Genomic DNA, 21343 nt, shown 5'->3' with positions numbered 1-21343 from the left:
AGGGTTTGCGGTTGGCCATAAACCTAGGGCCGGCGTACAGTACGAAGAAAAGATAAGCAAGTAGAATAGCAGACATATTGACTGGACTGTCCATTAGGAGGTAATCCTTCAACCGAGGGTCTAGAGAGAGAAAAAACAAACTCTTTTACACATAGAAACAGCTAATATAGAGATTTTACCAAAAATTTAATACATTTTATATGTTATAATTGACAAATTTCCACAAAAACAGACTGTTAAAACTGGATAGGAAGTATTCGAGTATTTCAAGTATTTACCAGCAGCAATTTTGCTTTCTTGCATCAGTAAAAATACTAACACCTCTAGTTACAGCAACAAGATGCACTGTGTTGTAAAAATGTGCCAAACCACAACTAGTAAGTGTTTGTTAACTTTGTTGCTTCTACTACAGGCAGTTTTCACTTTCATGACAGCTAATATCATAAAAACAGTTTAACACAATCTTGCTGAACATGAAGACATCTTTATAGTTTGCTAGTTTTCAGCTAACATTATATTATGCGTTTACCGGGCACTGAAAAACTCATCGGCTGGGGGGGAAATACAACTTTAAAATGCAAAATTACATTTGATTTTAGCATATAAATAGGGAAAAACCAGCCCTAGACTATGTTTTTTTTTTAAATTATATTAAGAAATATTATTATTATTTTATTTGTATTTATTTATTTTTACTTCAGTTGTCACAGGCTACATTGGCACTTACATCAACAACAACAATAATAATAATAATAATAATAATAATAATAGAGAAAAACTAACCCTAGACTATGTACTTTTTTATTATTAAATAAACATTATTATGTTATATTTATTATTAATAAATATTATTATTATTTTATTTGTATGTATTTATTTATTTTTTTTTACTTCAGTTGCCACAGGCACTTATAATAATAATAATAATAATAATAATAATAATAATAAATATATTATAATGTACTACTGTTATTAAATAATATAAGGAAATTGGGGTAGACTCTACATAGGTTTATTTTTAATTTATTATTAAATAATCTTATTATTTTATTTGTATTTATTTATTTTTACTTCAGTTGTCACAGGCCACACTGGCAATTGTATAATAATAATAATAATTATTATTATTATTATTATTATTATTATTATTATTATTAAATACAAGGAAATGGGAAAATTCAATCTGGACTCTGTTGTTCTTTTAGTTATTATTAAATAAATACTATTTTATATTTATTATGAATTATTATTATTATTATTATTATTATTATTATTATTATTATTATTATTCATCATCATCATCATCATCATCATTTTAATTGCAGTTATTATTTTATTTTTACTTCAGTTGTCACAGACCATATTGGCATTTGTGTAATAACAATAATAATAATAAATAGATTTTTAAATAACACTTATATAATAATTATATAATATTCATTTTAATTATATAATATTTAAATATTTAAAAAAAAAAACAAGTATTGCTTTAATACTATTGTACTGTCAAATAAAGAATTTAATAACAATTCTAACCATTTTATTCATATCCGTCTTCATTTCTCTGCTTTCAATTAATAAAATCATAGCTTTTTGGCATCTAAAATGGCCCATTTTGAATTTAAAACATTGAATTTTTGCTACAGGCTGTGCTGGCTAATACAAGGTCATTAATATTATATTATTATTTAATTGAGGCTCATTTTATGTAGCATGCATTTTTACCTCTTCCTGCTAAGAGGCTGTCATAGACCTCCAGTACTCTGTCTTTCACCGTCTCCAGCATTTTCACTGACGTCAGTTTCACGTTTGACTACACAAAAAGCACCTGTGAGGGCACAAACAGAGATGTTGTCAGTTCAGAATGTAATGTTACGTGAAGCCAAAGATGATGCAGATAGAGCAATTCCTTGATCTGTACTTGATCCCCATGCTGTGTTTCCTACCAGCAGCTGACTAATTGAGTTGAAGAAAAAAAATGCAGTTAGTGTTCGTGAGAGATGGAATGAATTCACTGTATCAGCTGACCTCAACAGCTACGCCAGTGAAAATGAAAGACCTTGAACCTCTCGCTGGAAACATGTGATGTTCATCTCGTGTTCATTTAATATCCTCTAGCCAACAATGAACCCACTTACTCTACGACTACTATGTCTTGAGTAAGAGAGTCTTCTGTTTATTCCAAATACCAATTTTCTTTTTCATTTTCCATCTACTTTTCCCCCTCCTCAATGTGTTTTTTTTCTCTCTAGGCTGATATGGTCTGATGTTGGAGGTGTGGCCACATTAGGGAGTGGAACGGCACCAGTGAGGTAATGCTTCCCTCACATTAACCTTCACTGAACGCTCGGTCACCTCCACCAAATATATCAACGCTTGAGCTTTGACGCTATAAACACACTTATGAATTTATACAGCTGACTACACAGATGGAGGAAGTGCAGTCTGCTCTTATCACAGATCTGTGTCCCGACTGAACTCTGGGTAAACACAGGAGGGGTTCAGGTGTGTCGCACACTGCAGTTTGAAGTCTTTCTTTTCAATAAAACAAAGAACTTCCTAAAGTAAGCTGTGAGGAATGGAATGTACAATAGCTACAGAAACCGCTACAGCAAAATCCCTACATTCACAGTTTATTCACTAACTAAATGTTAAAGATTAACAAATGCAGTGAAAAGTTAGTAAAATTCACCTTGGCCCTGTCCTAATTAAATAGACACAAACAATTCTAAACTAATTTTATAGGAATATAGGAATATATTCCCCCAAGGGGGGAATATACTAACAATTGAAAAAATAAATAAATAAATAAAAAAATACAAATTAACTTAATTTATGTAAACTATACAAATTAATGTAAACAATACCAAAAAAAGTATAATAATTGTATATAAATTATATATAAAAATTGTTGTTTATATAAAATTGATATCATTATTGAAATCATTATATATACACAGAAAGAATAATGTTAATATATAATTGTTGCATGAAAACTAAAACAATAAAATTTTCATAAAAATATACTTTATTAAATTTATTATTTAGTTCACATGCAACAAAATTATTATTATTATTATTATTATATTATTCTGTCTAAATATACTTTTATTTATATATGTATATAAAATTTAATAGAATCAATTTAATATAAAATCTGTTTTTATAAATATATAATTTAAATACAATTTAATTTTTATATTTAGGCAGATAATTTCTATTATATATGCATGTAAATTAAAATAAAATGTAACACACATATACATTATATATATATATATATATATATATATATGTGTGTGTGTGTGTGTGTGTGTGTTACATTTTATTTTAATGTTTTTGTTTTATGTATGAACAATTATAACAAAATTATCACATTTCAATAATATATTTATACAGAAGAATAAGATTAAGCGTGTAAATAATATATATAATGAGCACACAAAATAACACTACAAATATACATAAAATATGACAGATTTTACATTAACTTAAAAAATATATTATTAATGATATATTAATTTAAAAAAATCTTTGGAGTTTACATAATATTTTAAAAAAACTACTAAAAAAGAAAAAAGAAAAAAGAAAGATAAACACTCAAAGCTAAGGCCTAAGGTTTTCTTTAGGGTCAAATTAAGTACACAGACCCATTCAGTAGTTACGTATATGACAATATCATTTTATACCAGTACATTTAGATAAGATTAGCAGTAAATTACTCATTTACAATCTACAGATACCATGATGTGCCCATATCAGCTCGGAAATATATGAGCCACTGACGCCAATGTCTTACTGATAACATACATACACAGAATGACTGTCTCTTACTGGTAAAAACGAGTTTAATGTAAACGTACGATTCCATCTAACAACGAGAGGGAACAACAAATAAAAGGACAATAAATGCTTTACCTTCCAAGGACTCACATGAACAAACTGCTCTGCCTCCCTGCCGCCCAGCATCTGCTCTAAAGCAACGGTGGAAACTTCTCTTAAATAGCACATGTCCTCAACGCTTCAGAGTGAACACTGACATACCCAGACAGGTTCTCTCACATATTCTCTGTGTAGATCCCTGGATTGGGGCACACAGATGTCATTTGAGATGGTAAAGATAGTGGAAAAGCCACTGTATAGGTTTCTACAGATGCTGATAGGAATCATGGACCATGTTTCGTCATTCACGGAGACGTTCACAGAAATCGTACCGTGACCTTCAGGTTAAACCGCTTTCTGGTCACTATCGCTTTGAGGAGTCAGTTGTAAAAAGATAACATTCCTTAGCTTTGTGAGTTAAATCTAAGAATTCAAACAACTGCATCATATTGACCTGCGAGGGGATGTTAGAAGACCTGAGATAAGAATAGTGTGAAAAAAAAACGCAGATTGAATGTACACAACAAACGCATGAGAACCGACTGATCTTTATGGTAATATTCCTTCCTTTCAGACTTTGCATTAAAGTTTACACAAAAAACGTGTAATGTAATCTGCAGTTTCAGAGCGTTTCTTATCTCAGAATGTGCGTTTATCACCAGAACAAGCTTTCATCCAGCCAGGTGTGATAGATGCTGAACATTCAGTCCATCAAATGAACTTCTGCAATCTTGTTCTGAGGAAGATCAGTTAAAGATCAGATGTAACCTGGAGGAACACAATACTGGTTTTTGTACAGTGAGTGTTAACGTCATCCTCGTACGAAACACGCGAAGCAACAAGAGTTGGGTGATTTCCATTCACAACTTTGATTCAATATCGATTCAGATATATAGGCAAAGAGTTACAGTACGTCATGTTTTTAAGGGAAAAAAACCCTCTAATGCTACAATACAATACAATAAAGTGATTTGTAAACACATTTGAAATGCACATAAGGCATTTTATAGCAAAAACGTATTATATAATAAAAAAGCACTATAATAACCTTTGATTAACATTATATAATTATGTTTCCACTCCACTCGTCGAAATATAAACATTTAAACAGCTTACAACTTGTTTTCATGAGTTTTTTTTTTTTTCAAAAATACATTAAATACTTAAAAACAGGTTAAGTAAAATATATAAATATGCAACACTGTGCATACATTTAGCAAAAGAGCTCATTTTTCTACCTAACTATCGATTTTGTCACTGAATAGCTTTTCTGAGGTAAATATAATGAGCCGTTTGTTTTACTGACGTCTTCCCGCGGTTCAAACACAGTTTGAGCGATTACATGAAATATTATACATTTGAGTAAGTTGTTCGGTTCCTTTCAACATACCTTCTCGTGTTCATTCACGTTTACTTCAAGCTGTAACTAACCTTAGCGGCAAATAGGAAGGGACGACCGATTCACATACCGCTTAACGTTAACGTTACCTGAGGCGCTGCAGCGATCCGTCACGTCACACTGAAGAGCGCCAAAAACGGTATTTGTTCGTTGAATTCCGTAATAAAATCGACTGAATTTGAATGCTGAGCCTTATTTCATATTAGAAGTAACTGTTATTGGATGAGAGTAGCTTTACAACTAATATTTCCATTAGGTTTTGCCAGGATTTTCAGGTTGTTTTTTTAGTTATTTCGTGTTTGTTAAAGGTGTATGACTGAAAAGCATTTTGACCAATAGCGTGCAGGCATTGTGCACAATCGACCAATCGTGGCGTGCGAGAAGGCGGGATCTATAGAGAACGGTTAAAGCAAGGCTAATATTTACAAATTTAATGTGAAGACTGTAAGGAGCACGTAAACAATAAAATAATGAAGAATTAAGTTAAAACAAGATATGGTAAACACTGCTTGTACGTTCAGACCTCGCAATATAGTGAAAAAAAAAAAACCCTGAATGAAAGCAGTGTCTTATCACAGTTACCAGTGTGGGGGAAATCTAACTGCCAGATATGAGAGGCATCTGCAAGACGTCTCAGGATTATCAATGGCTGTGTGGATGTATTGTGAGGTTTTGGCGTGGTTCATGGAACACATACCTCAGCAACTAAATACTCCAACAGTGGAAACTCATGGAAGCCACATCTAAACACACAAAAGAACTTTGCCTGGGCTGGGTCTAATTGGCGTTTATGTCCCGGTGGATGGGATATGCTTTTGGATTGACAGTCCTGATGAAACTTTAAACGAATATTTTTTAGGGAGGGATGCATACTTTAGAATTACAACACTATGAGTGGCCACAATGTTAGTAAACCTCAGGGCTAGAAAACCTCTAATTTACACAATAAACAGTCTGTATTGAACACAAACACCACAATTCTGTGAAAGGTGTGAATGTGTCTTTATGAGAAACTACAAGTTTTAATACTGATTTTTCAGTAATACTGAAAGAATAGAAATACCCAGTAAACATGACATGCATGTGAATGTTTTACACAAAACAAGTTTGTCTAAAAACATTTTTAATGACTCAAAATATAATGTATAGGTTAAGTAGGTTATACACCTCACCTTTGGTTTTATATTACTATTATTTTTATGTTATTATTATTTTATTCTCACAAAACCATGTCCAGCTCCTATTTTACTCCAAAAATGAAAAACAATCAAATAATAATAATAATAAAAAATAAAAAAATTAAATGAATAATAGCTAAATAAATGACAAAGTCATGATAATAATAGTTATTCATTAATTAATTTAATATAAATATATTTATTCAAAGAAAATTAACATTATTCCCTAATTTTGTTTTCATCAGCACTGTCATAATTAAAAATGAATTTTTTTCATTAATTGTAATGTGATTATTCTTTCTAATAATTCTTATTATTCTAATGGCTTTGTATTTTATTACAGCAAAATTACTATACTCTTACAATATTTTATCTTGTCTCATTTAAATGTTTTGTTAAAATAAATCACATAATAATAGTAGTGGTAACGAGATTTTTACATTCTGGTAATGAGAAATTCATAAAAAGTGCTTTGCAAGAGTGATGCAAGTAATGATTTAAAAAATCTTAATGCCACTAAAATACGCTCACTTCTTAAAGGCTAAATATTTCATTATTCACATTCACCAGAAAGCACTTCACTTTACGAATGACCAGTGTCATTCACTGTCTAGATCAACTCTCAACCTCATTGTCATTCTGTTTTAAACCTGAATAAACAAAATCAGATTACAATCAGCTAGTCACTGAGTGAAAGCTAAACCCCAGCATCACAACACAGCACTGGTCTCTGAAGATACGACAGGAAAAAGAGACCAACACAATGACCATTTATGGTAACACCACCCTCATCAAAGCTCTTCAAATGCAAAAATAAATCAGCGTATGTTAGCGTTTAGGATCAGAGCGCTCTAGTCCCTCGTCCTCATTTACTCCATCACACTTCCCCCCGCTCTCTCCATCTCTCAACATAAGGAAAACATAAACCCATATCCGGCCCTTTAAGTCTGCTCTGTGAGAATTAGCGGGCAGGCGTAAAATGACACGGTTGCTAGCAGAGACAGGGAACCACCCTGCTCTCGACCGCCTGTCATGTGACCAGAAAACACATCAGGTCAAAAGCCACAGGCAGAAAAAGACAGCACTAACAACTCCATAGTCTTGCGTTCCCTAGAGAGCAAAGAGACACAATTACAAGTCCAAAGCAAATGCACTTCTAAGTAACACATCCATTTACGGGCATTAGGGAAAGTTTTAAGAAGTCAAAGTAGAGCTCGCGCAACAGTGAACGGTAAGGGTGGGGTTACACACAAGCTGCGGCAACAGGCATCCTGTTGGTGAATCATGCGTCGAAAAAAAGGAACATGTTTAGGGTTAATAATAAACAAAGGAAGAAAAGAACAACGCCATGTAGCTACATGCGACGTCTCCGCTTTATTGTGACTGAAAGCACACTGCGACTATAGGAAAAGTACTAACGGAAAAAGTGTAATCTAAACGAACGGCTCACCTTATAACCTCCTGCCTCCTCTGAGAGTCCTGATCAGTTGCCGGCGGCCCGACTCTTATCTTTTCTTTCGGCGTCTGCCCCTCTCGCTGCTGATAGAGAAAGAAACCAGGACAGCGGCAGTGGAGAGAGGGAGAGACAGAGAGAGAGAGGGCAGGAAAGAGAAGAAGTGGAAGGAAGGAGACAGAGGATAAGTGTGTGTGTTAGAGAAATGACGGTGTGACTGGTACGGCTGGCCTCCCGGTCCCTCCCACCCTGACTCACTCTGTGGATGAATAACTGGCTCTGAGACAGCAAACTAGAAGAGAGAGACTGAAAATGGGAGTAGGAGAGAGAGAGAAGTCTCTCTGTATGTTTGACTTAATGGCTGGTAAGGTCGAACTTTTAAACTGCAGTTTAACGTGTGGCGATACGGAAAAAGTATATACAACTCTGTTCAAAACTTTGGGGTCTGTAATAATTTTATGATTTTGAAAGTCTCTTTTGCTCACCTAGACTGCATTGACTTACAATACAGAAATGTTTGAAATAAACTAGGGATGCACGATATTGGATTTTTGCCGATATCCGATATTTTTCGGTTCATTTTGGCCGATGCCGATACCGATACCGATATATCCTTTTGTTTGGAAACAATAAAAAGCATACCCGGAATACACCACATGTTGTATTATATGCCGACTAATAAATTACAGAACGTTTAGCAAACACTGAGGAATCAAATACATAAAAAAGAAAGCCTCCATAACCTGAGACAAATGGCAAAGATAACAAGCTTTTCAAAATTAAAGTAAAACTAAACTGACTGACTGTGACAGTGCTTGCATGTTTTTTTGTTTGTTTGTTTGTTTGTTTTTTTGCACACTAATACCAACATGTTCATCTTCTCTGGTTTACCAAGCGGTCTTTTACTTGAAAACCAAATCCTGGGTCCGCCTTTGTTTCCTCAATATTCGCTTCATTTTAAGACCGCTGTTGATGAAAGCAGCTTTCTGCTCCTGCTAAAGCAGCAAATACAAACCAGGATCTATACACAGCGATCACACCAAAAGCACCTCTTGGCATGATCAACGTGGAAAGTAATAGAAATTTAGTCACTAATTCATGTTTAATTATAATTTCCACAAATAGGTTAATTGTTTCATATGCTGCACTGCGCTTTGACAGGGCTGCGGGACACGAACAGGACAAAATTCATGACTACAACTGGTTCATTCGTTCCTACGATTTATTCTTTCGTTAATTTGTAAAATAAGGGAACGAATTAATAATTCGTATGAACGAATTTTTAATTCACTGCCACGAAATCTTTTATTTTCCACCCGCATGTTTACCACAGTAAGAGATATGAAAACATGGATTAAAAGTGAATGACAAGATAATAAACCTGCGAAATTAAAGGGTGAGATGATGAGGATTTGGAAGAAACTATAAATATTATTTATTATAGTTCGTGGAAATGTGTAACCTACCGGCAAAACAGAACACAACCGCCTATTGCTTTAAATCTATGGGCTCGAACGGCATGAATCCGACCATGGTCGCTATGTATAACATTTGCCTGCTAACCAATTATTTAAAAAAAGGCTTTGTACCTCATTTGTGTCATAATACTCACGTAAAAATGTTCGTATGAGTAACGGTGTGTTCTGCCTTAGCGCCGTCGGTGAAAGAGGTTCACCGGCCGCGCGCCGTAAATACTTTTGGGATCAGTTTATTTTAAATGCTGATCATGTCAATTGCAAACATTGCGATCGTGACTGACATCCCTACTTCTTGCGGAACAGGCATTATAGGACCTGCCACGTGCTATAATTGTTTGCTCTGTTATCACACACCAAAGCCTCATTCTGTACATCCATTCTCAGTTTAAATGCAGCCATTGAAATCAGTGAATGCAATTACCATTCAGGCAAAACTTTATTTCAAGAATGAGCCACACTGCTGACCTGATCAAATCGCTAGCGCACCCTGCACACCAAGTTAACATATTTCCCTTATCGGCAAGACATATCGGCATAATTTTTCATATCGGGCCGATGCCGATATTTACTTTTAAAGCCATTATCGGCCGATTCCGATATCAGTCCGATAATATCGTGCATCCCTAAAATAAACTTTAAAATGTATTAAAATAGAAAACTGGTCATTTATTCTTGTGATGCAGAGATGAATTTTCAGCATCATTCCTAGAGCCTTAAAGAGACAGTTCAGCCAAAAATGAAAATTCTGTCATTAATTACTCTTCCTCATGTCGTTCAAAACCCATAAGACCTTTGTTGATGAAATCAGAGCTTTCTGACCCTGCAGGGACAGCAATATACCAGACACATTCAAGGCCCAGAAAAGTAGTAAGGAAAACTGACACAGAAGAGAAGAAATTGTTGAATTTGTGTTTTCTTTGCACACAAAAAGTATTCTCGTAACTTCATAACATTATGGTTGAACCACTAATGTCACATGGACTATTTTAACAGTGTCCTCATTTTTCGTTTTTGGGTGAACTATCCCACGCGTCACATGATTAAAAAGAGTTATGCTGCATAATTTTTTCTGTAGAAACCCTTGTGACATTTACTTCAGGATTCTTTGATGAATATGACGTTCAAAAGAACAGCATTTCCTTGAAACAGAATTTTTTGTAACAATGTAAATGTCTTTAGCATCACATTTGATCAATGTAATGTGTCAATACTAAATAAAACTATTACTTAAAAACAAACAAACAAATAAATAAATAAATCCTACTGAACCCCAACTTTTGAGTAGGTTTTTTCAATGCCGAAAACCAGTTAATTATCACAAAAAGCATTAACTAAATTATTGTTACTATACACAAATATACATTACTATATTTTTATAGCCCAGAATCTGACAAATTTGTCAGATTATTCAATTTTAAAAAGGTCACTGCGTTTTGCCTTTTTAGGCAAAATATTTGTCTTTAACATTTATCCATAACAGTATGGATGTCTTTACTGTCAAATATATATATATATATATATATATATATATATATATAAATATGCGTGTACTATGTGCAATCATTGTGTATATATATATAAATACACACAAATTAATGTATATATTTACAAGAAATATGTTATGTACAAAATATCAAAATATTTGTATTTTGAAAATACATAAAAATACATATACTTGTAAATATTTCTTAAATATATATATGAATGTGTGTGTGTGTATAATATAATATATACACACACACACACACACACACACACATATATACTCTCCCATATATATATATATATATATATATATATATACACAAACACATACATACACATACATACATATTAAATCTCTAATCAATATTAGTCTATTCTTCTAAAATTCTAAAAGTGTGTTTCTGTAGCATAGTAGATGATTATTTAAAACTAAGCAAGGCATGTTTTAAATTATATTTTAAAAACACTCCTTGTTATTTTATTTAATTTTTTTAACTAAAATATATTTTAAAGGAGACCTATTATGCCCCTTTTTACAATATATTAGTCTCAGGTGACCCAAGAATGTGTCCATGAAGTTTCAGCTCAAAATACCCCACAGATCACTTATTATTTCATTTTGAAAATGCCTATTTTGAGTGGAACAGAAACATGCTGTTTTCGTGCACATCTCTTTAAATGCAAATAAGCTGCTGCTCCCCACCCCCTTTTTTTCAGAATAGAGCTGTGCCTTTACAGCTCATTCCTCAGACACTTTGCTAAAAAACATCCGTTTGGTTTTGATGATCATGTCTACCATGCTGAAATCATGCATTTTAAACCATATTAATTTAAACTTCTGATATAGGGTTTTCTGAGTGCACACATCTGAAGCGAACGCACAAAAAGCAGCTGTCACACAACGTGCGAGTACTAAACTAAGCTAAATGTGATACACGAACACTATTTTCATATACTAAACAAGAAAGATCTCGTTCATGTCTTATTGTGCTTAAACTGTCAAAAACACAAAAGTTTGTTTTAAAAACACAAAAACAGTCGGTTATGTCTGTGAAGGTAAACAGCTGGGAAATAAATTGCATGTTTATATTAGATCTGTGTGGCAGCAGCGTAATATAAAGTAAATAAATCAATAAATTCACTGCTCTCATCTCCTCTGAGGCTGGGACTCTAAATAGTGTTGTGTGCTCATCCATGCAGCCAAAGACAGAACAGTTAGCATGCTTCGCGCGAACTTTTGCCATGGCGTTAGAACTGGTACATTAGAGGCCCCATGGGTGGAAACGTGCAGATTAAGGGACGCTAATATTATAATAAGACCCTTTACCATGTCACAGCGGGAGCAAAAAACCCGATTATAGCACTTAAACTCGGAAAAAGCCACCTTTAAAACATGAAAAATACAATACAGAGACAATGAACTTTTCTGAGTGATGATGCAAACAAAAACTTGAATCAGGCCATTTGAACTGACTCACAAATGAATCAAACATCCCAACTGTAACAGATTTTACTGCTGATGTTTTTAAGGGAGTCCACGCCGATTAATGTTGCACAAGACCACAAAACTAGTCACAACCTTGAAAATCCAAATAATCACAATATCACCAGTAATATCATCCCGAATATACAGTATAGTGTATTTAGTGTAGTACTGAAAACTGAAGTGCAAGCATCCCGGACCACTGCTTTCCCCCCCCAGCCTGCGCCTATAATATTATTCACAAGCCGAGGCGAGAAATCAGTGCAACTCTGTAATGATGAAGGGGGCCATTGTTGTACACCACCCGCTCTAACCAGAAGGACAACAGAGAAACACACCCTGCAACACAAAGCCAGCATCTATAAAATTACTAACCCTCATAAATACTAAAAACCTCCCCCAGACCAACAAGAGCACGGCCCTCACTAACCATACGCAGACCATTATTAAAAACACCCTGAGCTTGCTTTGCATAAGCTAAATCTAAAAGCTAAACTGTCATGTTCATGCAAATAAAGTGAACTATGTCCAGTCAGAAAAGAAATCTGCATAAAAACGTGACACACATATGAATGGTTTAAACAGATCGTTATAAAATGCCCACTTTCTTTTGTTTTAGTTTATGCAAAGATTCATAAACAGCTTGCATACTCTATTTGAATATAAGCAAAGCAAATTCTCACGCTAGCATTCGTAGCATAGGGTGTGTTCAAAACCAAAGTGGGTTTTAAATATCTCAGGATTAATCTTGAATATGCAACATCAAATACAGATGCAGACTTCATCAAATTCTGTTGGCATGACGCATTTGAAGCACAGCCCGTAGTTTAATGAACTGCTGCAGTAAGTCACAATTTAAATTAATACTAAACAAAACATAATCTGCACACTGAAATGTTTATGATGTCAAATACGAATGACTTTATAAATTATTAAAAAAAAAAATGCATGAATGTTTCTATGTACTTGTTCCTCACACTACATGATCAGCATGAAAACATGGTTTAATTTGTATTAATTTGTAATATAATAGTTTTTACATGGAAAAATATTTAAAAACCTTTTTAAAAATGATTATAAAAACTTTAGAATTTATAATTGAAACTTTTTTTGAAAATAGTATGAAGTTTTTTAAGCCACATTTATAACTTAAAATAAAGTAATAATTAAAATAAATGTTAAAAAATCCTAAAAAAAGCAGTTGAAGAACAAAGTTGAAGTATTTACCCAAAGCAAAAGTGTTTAAAACTTTAAATATTAAGTTATATACATCTACAAAAAATTAAACAAAAAACTATATTTTATTTTATTAACAATATAATTTATTATTCCTTTTTATTCCTTTTATAATAATATATATATATATATATATATATATATATATATATATATAAATATAAATAAAAGACATTTATATATATATACTGTATATATATATATATATAAATATAAATAAAAGACCCTGGACCACAAAACCAGTCTCAAGTAGCACGGGTATAGTTAGTAACAATAGCCAAAAATACATTGTATTCTTTTATGCCAAAATCATTAAGATATTAAGTAAAGATCATATTCCATGAAGATATTTTGTAAATTACCTACTGTAAATATATCAAAACTCAATATTTGGAATTTTTTTGCACCCTCAGATTCCAGACTTTCAAATAGTTGTATCTCAGCCAAATATTGTCCTATCCTGACAAACAATACATCAATGGAAAGCTTATTTAGTCAGTATAAATCTAAAAAAATTTGGCCCTAATGACTGGTTTTGTGGTCCAGGGTCACACACATACATATACACATATATAGATATATGTGTACACATACACACACACACACACACACACACACACACACACATATATATGAATATTAATAACGTTTAATTAACTTATTTATTTAAATAAAACAAAATCAACTTAAATAATTAAATAAATGTATTTACTATTTTGTGGCTGAACAATGTGTTAGTGTATACTGTATATTAGCATTTTATCTTATTTAAATGAGGTCAAAAAAGTAATAAATCATAAATAGAGAAGTATTACATATATTTGACATGAAACCACATGACATAGTGGCTAAAAATAAGATGACTGCAGCCATTTTCCTAGATCTACAATACATATAATCACACTCTCAGCTTTCCATATGTCACATGGCACAGTGATGACAAAATAACGTGATATACATCCTTCATGGTCACTTACTGACACTCAACACTATAGCAACCAATGCAGCTACACATCACGAAGTAAACACACTGATCCGTTTTCATGACTAACAATATGAACAACTGCCTTAAGAAAGAGCAGCACAGAACTACCTCAGGATATCCACATGTCATCTAATTTAAGCAAAGATGAGTGGTGAAACAAACTCGTGAATCACTACTGAAAGCTTTACACAAGACCACACCAAATATTAAAATCTGTGGGAATTTATAAAGACGTATTCAGGTTTGGTCTTGTTGTAGGGCTGGAGAGTAATCATTAACAGATTGAACAATCCACAGGGGACGGTCTACACACGGTTTATTAGAAAAATCAATAGCATTTTACTCATTAGCAGATGCACAAAGATTCCTCACATGAGTGTTTATTTTCCCAGTGACCGCAGCTTAAATGAACACAACCGTTCACTCAGTTAAACTAGAGGACCGCTGGATGTCAAGTCGGTGAAAGGTGAGGTGCCGGAGGAGATGCGCTCTCAGACTTTGAGACAAGTTCACCAGTACAATACAAATACTTAGATACCTATTGTAAACAGGAGATCAGTGTCTCAGACTGTTTAAGCCTGCTCGACCGGTCTGTCAACCCCCTTAAGGGTGAGTGAGTGCATGTATGTATGTGTGTGTGTGTGTGTGTGTGTGTGTGTGTGTGTGTGTGTGTAGGTGGACGTTTCTCTGAATTCAGAGAAAGACTGACCATGTTGTGAATGGAATACTGTTGTGAAATGTACACTGTATACTGTTTATTGGTATTAAATTTAGTTTAAGGTTATATTTTTAAATCCATGTATATATGTATTGCACTGTGGGATTCAGTATTACACACAGTAGCTCCTCCAGTTACATCACATTTTGCAAGACGACGGTTATCCTTGGATTTCATAGATACATAAAATTTGCATGCTGTGCACTAGTATTTTTACGTGCCTCTACTATGTGAGCTTTCATGTGTGTGGTTGCCAGATGTCAAGAGTTCAAAGAGTTAAAAGCATACAATTTCTGACTGGTGCTTTGCTTTATTGTATTTCATTTGCATACTGTACACTAGTGTTAATTTTGTTAACAAAAACTATGACAAAAAATGTTTGGTGACAAGGTTTTTTCCTATGACTAAAACAAGACGCTGACGAGATGACAATAAGGTCAATACTATGACTTTATCAACATGCAATATTGCTTATAAAAAATAAAAAATTAAAAAGGATAAAATGTATTTTTTTTAAAAATACATCCAAAAATCTTTTTTTTTCCCTTGAAAAAAAGAAAAGAATATTTTTGTGGACTGACGTATGCGCCTCTACTATGCAAGCTTTTATGTGTGCGGTTGCCAGATATTAAGAGATCAAATCCCCAAATCAGGGCTTCTCTCTTAAAAGCATACAATTTCTGCCCGGTGCTTTGCTTTATTATATTTCATAGACACATAAAATTTGCATACTGTGCACTAGTGTAAATTTTGTTAACAATGTTTTTTTTTTCCCCCAACGACTAAAACGAGATGACGATAAGACGACGATAACGTCAATAAAAAATAACAGAGACTATATAAGCATGCAATATCGTTGACGATAAAAGGCAAGACTAAGGTGTATTTTAAAAATAAAAAAATATGTTGTGGGCTGTTGTACACTCCTTTACCACGCGTGCTTTCATGTGTGGGGTTGCCAGATATCAAGAGTTCAAATCCCCAAATCAGGGCTTGTCTGTTAAAAGCATACAATTTCTTTGCTTTATTGCATTTCATAAATACATTAAATTTACATACTGTGCACTAGTGTTAATTTCGTTATTGAAAACTATTACGAAAAACGTTTGTTGATGAGCTTTTTCCCCCATGACTAAAATGAGATGACAATAAGGTCAATAAACGATAACTGTGACAATATAAACACGCAATATCATAGATGATAAAAGACGAGACTAAAATGCATTTAAAAAAAAATAAAAATGATAGGAAAAATTTCTTTTTATTTAAAAAAAAAAGAAAAAATATTATTGTGGACTGCTGTACATGCCTCTACTATGCTAGCAAATCAAGGCTTCTCTGTTAAAAGCATACAATTTCCGCCCGGTGCTTTGCTTTACTGTATTTCATAGATGCAGAAAATTTGCATTCTCTGCACTTATGTTAATTTCGTTAATGAAAACTATGAAGAAAAATGTTCGTTGACCAGCTCCCTCCAAATAAAACGAGATGATGACAAGACGAAAATCAATAAACATTAACCGTGACATAAACATGCAATATCGTTGACTATAAAAGCCAAGACTAAAATGTATTTTAGAAAATTAAAACTACATGAAAATCTCTTATTTTCTACATACATACATACATACATACATACATATGTATATATATATATATATATAGGGAGGCAATATTATTGTGGACTGCTGTGCACGCCTCTACTACACATGCTTTCATGTGTGCGGTTGCCAGATATCAAGAGCTTTAATACCCAAATAAGGGCTTCTCTGTTAAAAGCATACAATTTCTGCCCGGTGCTTTGCTTCACTGTATTTCACAGATACATAAAATTTGCATACTGTGCACTAGTGTTAAATTTGTTAACAAAAACTATTACTAAAAGTGTCCATTGATGAGCTTTTCTCCCCATTACTAAAATGAGACGATGACGAGATGACAATAAGATCAATAAACGAAATACAAAACAAAAACATAAACATGCAATATTGTTGACGATAAAAGATGAGACTAAAATGTATTTTAAAAAATAAAAACTACACAAAAATATCTTATTTTCTTCGGACTGCTTTACATGCCTCTACACACTTTCATGTGTGCATTTGTCAGATTTTAAGAGCTCAAAATCACCAAATCTGAGCTTCTCTATTAAGAGGATACATTTTCTAACTGGTGTTTTGCTTTATTTTTTGCAATCTGGCAACCATGTGCACATGCTCCCTCTTCATCACGCCAACGAAGACCTGAAAACGCAGACAAACAAGTAAGCTAAAGTTAAGCGATCACCATGTGAGGTGTTCGGTTGAAAGTGTCATTCAGTCTGTCGACTATTTTGTTTGCGCTTGTGGTTGCTGAACAAATGCACTTACTCAACCACTGTTGTTGCAATACAGAAACATTGTTGCAATTTGGGATTATTGGAATTACTATATTAGGAAACTCACCGTTATAATATCTGTGTATGTATAATGTTGACAGAGTCTTTGATATTATAATAAATCAGTACACTAAATCAGGTGAATGAGTCTACGTTCTACTGATTTGTGCTTATTGGTAAAAAGGCAATACCTGAAATGTAAAAAAGATTATTATAATTTTAAGATAAATAATACTTTTGATCAATTTAACCATTATACAACATTTTCTCATGAAAATGTGAGAAAAATTTGCATTGAATAAAATGCTTTGACTGAAACTTGATTAAAAAACAGGACAAGGTAGATTAAATATAATAACTAAAAAGTACATTTGACACAGGACAAAGACTCATTTAAAAGACTAAGACTAAATAAAAAAAAAAAATGGCTGACAAAATTAACACTACTGTGCACTGAATATTGCATGTACAATACATACTGTGTAAATAGTAGGAGTAGTATATTAGTATGCTATTTTACCATAGTGTGTGTCAGAGAGAACGCCTCTCATTAAATCTCGGCACCTCCTGCTGGCCGAACAAGCCATACTGGAAATGCACGGAAATCGCCATCACAGTAAAATGTGAAAAATGTGAACCTTCCTCAAGCATCTTGTCGGAACCAGAAAACAGTCATAGGCTGATGAGAGAAGAGATGAGATGTTTACACAGCACATGGAATTTCACCACCCATGCATGAATGTGACGTTTCATTTAGTGTCAAATGAATCTGTGTTCTCAGAAGTGGTAAAAGATAGTGATCATGGTGACCGATTCTTTAGCCGAGAAACATTTATCTCACTGGCACCAATGAGAGTGTGTGAATGCAAGCGGCTCTGAAACAGAACTAGGCCACAAGAAGAAAGATCAGGTTAAAGCATTTAATTCATTGGCTTTTTTTGGGTATGCCCTGATTTCTTATTACCCTATTTTTATATCTACTGTAACTGACACACAAACACAAAAGCATCCACAGTTGCACACAAAGACGCAATGCATCTGGCTAGAAACCTGAAATGTACAGCTAATAGTGATAAAGACATATATTCTGCCCTAAAAAGGCAAAACGCAGTAACATCAAGATTTGTTTTATTAAATTTTACTCATAAAATTTCTGGTATACATGTGCATATTACTAGTGTGTGCACAATACATGTGCATAATACATCACGGTGTGTGTGTTTGTGTTTGTTCACTACTCACTACTGTGTGTGTGCACATGGATGGGTTAAATGCAGAGCACAAATTCCGAGTATGGGTCACCATACTTGGCCACACGTCCTTTCCTTTCCTTTCCTTTCCTAGAATGTTGTGGAAAAGTTCATTTATTTCAGTAATTCAACTCAAATTGTGAAACTCGTGTATTAAATAAATTCAATGCACACAGACTGAAGTAGTTTAAGTCTTTGGTTCTTTTAAATGTGATGATTGTGGCTCACATTTAACAAAAACCCACCAATTCACTATCTCAACAAATTAGAATACTTCCTAAGACCAATAATAAAATTTTTAGTGAATTGTTGGCCTTCTGGAAAAGATGTTCATTTACTGTACATGTACTCAATACTTGGTAGTGGCTCCTTTTGCTTTATTTACTGCCTCAATTCACTTTAGCATGGAGGTGAGTAGTCTGTGGCACTGCTGAGGTGGTATGGAAGCCCAGGTTTCTTTGACAGTGGCCTTTAGCTCATCTGCATTTTTTGGTCTCTTGTTTCTCATTTTCCTCTTGACAATACCCTACAGATTCTCTATGGGGTTCAGGTCTGGTGAGTTTGCTGGCCAGTCAAGCATACCAACACCATGGTCATTTAACCAACTTTTAACTAACAGTGTGGGCAGGTGCCAAATCCTGCTGGAAAATGAAATCAGCATCTTTAAAAAGCTGGTCAGCAGAAGGAAACATGAAGTGCTCTAAAATTTCTTGGTAAACGGGTGCAGTGACTTTCTTTTCAAAAAACACAGTGGACCAACACCAGCAGATGACACTGCACCCCAAATCATCACAGACTGTGGAAACTTCAAGCAACTTGGGCTATGAGCTTCTCCACACTTCCTCCAGACTCTACGACCTTGGTTTCCAAATGAAATACAAAACTTGCTCTCATCTGAAAACTCATCTGAAGACTTTGGACCACTGGGCAACAGTCCACTTCTTCTTCTCCTTAGCCCAGGTAAGACGCCTCTGATGTGTCTGTGGTTCAGGAATGGCTTAACAAGAGGAATACGACAACTGTAGCCAAATTCCTTGACACGTCTGTGTGTGGTGTGTGTCCTTCCACTCAACTTTCTGTTAACATGCTTGGATACAGCACTCTGTGAACAGCCAGCTTCTTTGGCAATGAATGTTTGTGGCTTACCCTCCTTGTGAAGGATGTCAATGATTGTCTTCTGGACAACTGTCAGATCAGCAGTCTTCCCCATGATTGTGTAGCCTAGTGAACCAAACTGAGAGACCATTTTGAAGGCTCAGGAAACCTTTGCAGGTGTTTTAGAGTTGATTAGCTGATTGGCATGTCACCATATTCTAATTTGTTGAGATAGTGAATTGGTGGGTTTTTGTTAAATGTGAGCCAAAATCATCACTATTAAAAAGCCAAAGGCTTAAACTACTTCAGTCTGTGTGCATTGAATTTATTTAATACACAAGTTTCACAATTTGAGTTGAATTACTGAAATAAATGAACTTTTCCACGACATTCTAATTTATTGAGATGCACCTGTATATAGTTCCTGCTTTTTGTGATACAGTATTTACGTAGATATTGACACTAAACAACCCACTCAAAAGTTTGGGGTCAGAATTTTTCTTTTATCCAGCAAGAATGCACATGATTGATTAAAAGTGATAGTAAAGATTTTTACACTGTTACAAAAAAAAAAAAAAACTGTTACAAATAAATCCTTTGAAATTCATATTTATCAAAGAATCCTGAATATAATGCATCACGTTTGATATACTGATAATAATTATAAATATTTCTTGATTATCAAATCAACATATTAATAATTGTTCACATATTACAGTTGCTGTATTTTTGATCAAGTAAAAGCAAGCCTTAGCAAGCATAAGAGACTTCTTTTAAAAACATTCCAACATTCCAAAAGTAAAACTGAAATTCTGCAAAACTATTAAATGGAATTTGATGAAAATTTGAAATTAACTTTACTACACTCCTCGACACCTCAAACCCAGATAACACAAAACTTACTCAATTTCATTCTTTTTAACAAAGCAATCCATAAAATTACTATCAGACATTCGATCTGCGAGAGGAACAAGACAGTACAGCTCTCCTTCAAAGACGAAAACCAAGAGCCGTGTCAGTAACGACACAAAGACAAGGAAATTACTCTCATTCCAGCAAGTCAAGTCCAAAAACTTGACAGGCTTGACAGAAAATGCATTACTCAAGTTTCTATAGCCTTTTGCGTTCGTACTATTACTGCCTGAAAATGACAGTTTTCATTAGTAAATTCCTTTTACAACTCAACTAGGCTGTATAATGAACTCTGGCCCCAAACTTTCTAAACACAAACACTCCCAACCTCCCACTCACCCACTCTCCATACCAGTGGAAATCTGGGACTATCCCATCACAAATGCTCTCTGTGTAGGTGTTAAGAGATCTG

General features: G+C 33.8%; 1 protein-coding gene across 5 annotated transcripts in view; it reads right to left on the bottom strand.

Annotated features, from left to right (window-relative positions):
* elovl1b (ELOVL fatty acid elongase 1b) overlaps positions 1 to 21343 on the bottom strand; it is a 36022-nt gene that overhangs the window by 4524 nt on the left and 10155 nt on the right. The window contains exons 3-5 of one of the 5 annotated variants that reach the window (XM_051122311.1): positions 7910 to 7998; positions 1726 to 1828; positions 1 to 120 (exon numbers count right to left, since the gene is read on the bottom strand). The exon at positions 1 to 120 is cut by the window's left edge and continues 71 nt beyond it. In XM_051122311.1, coding sequence (XP_050978268.1) covers positions 1 to 120; positions 1726 to 1786 — 181 coding nt within the window. In that variant the 5' untranslated portion in view covers positions 1787 to 1828; positions 7910 to 7998. Of the gene's footprint in view, positions 121 to 1725; positions 1829 to 3918; positions 4068 to 7909; positions 8131 to 21343 lie in introns of those variants that run through there. The other 4 variants (XM_051122310.1, XM_051122312.1, XM_051122314.1 and 1 more) reach the window with 4 other exon arrangements.

This window comes from Labeo rohita, chromosome 11 (genome assembly GCF_022985175.1).
Source record: "Labeo rohita strain BAU-BD-2019 chromosome 11, IGBB_LRoh.1.0, whole genome shotgun sequence".
NCBI lineage: Eukaryota > Metazoa > Chordata > Actinopteri > Cypriniformes > Cyprinidae > Labeo > Labeo rohita.
Note: the sequence above shows the minus strand (reverse complement) of the source record. Positions and strands in the feature narration are given on the sequence as shown.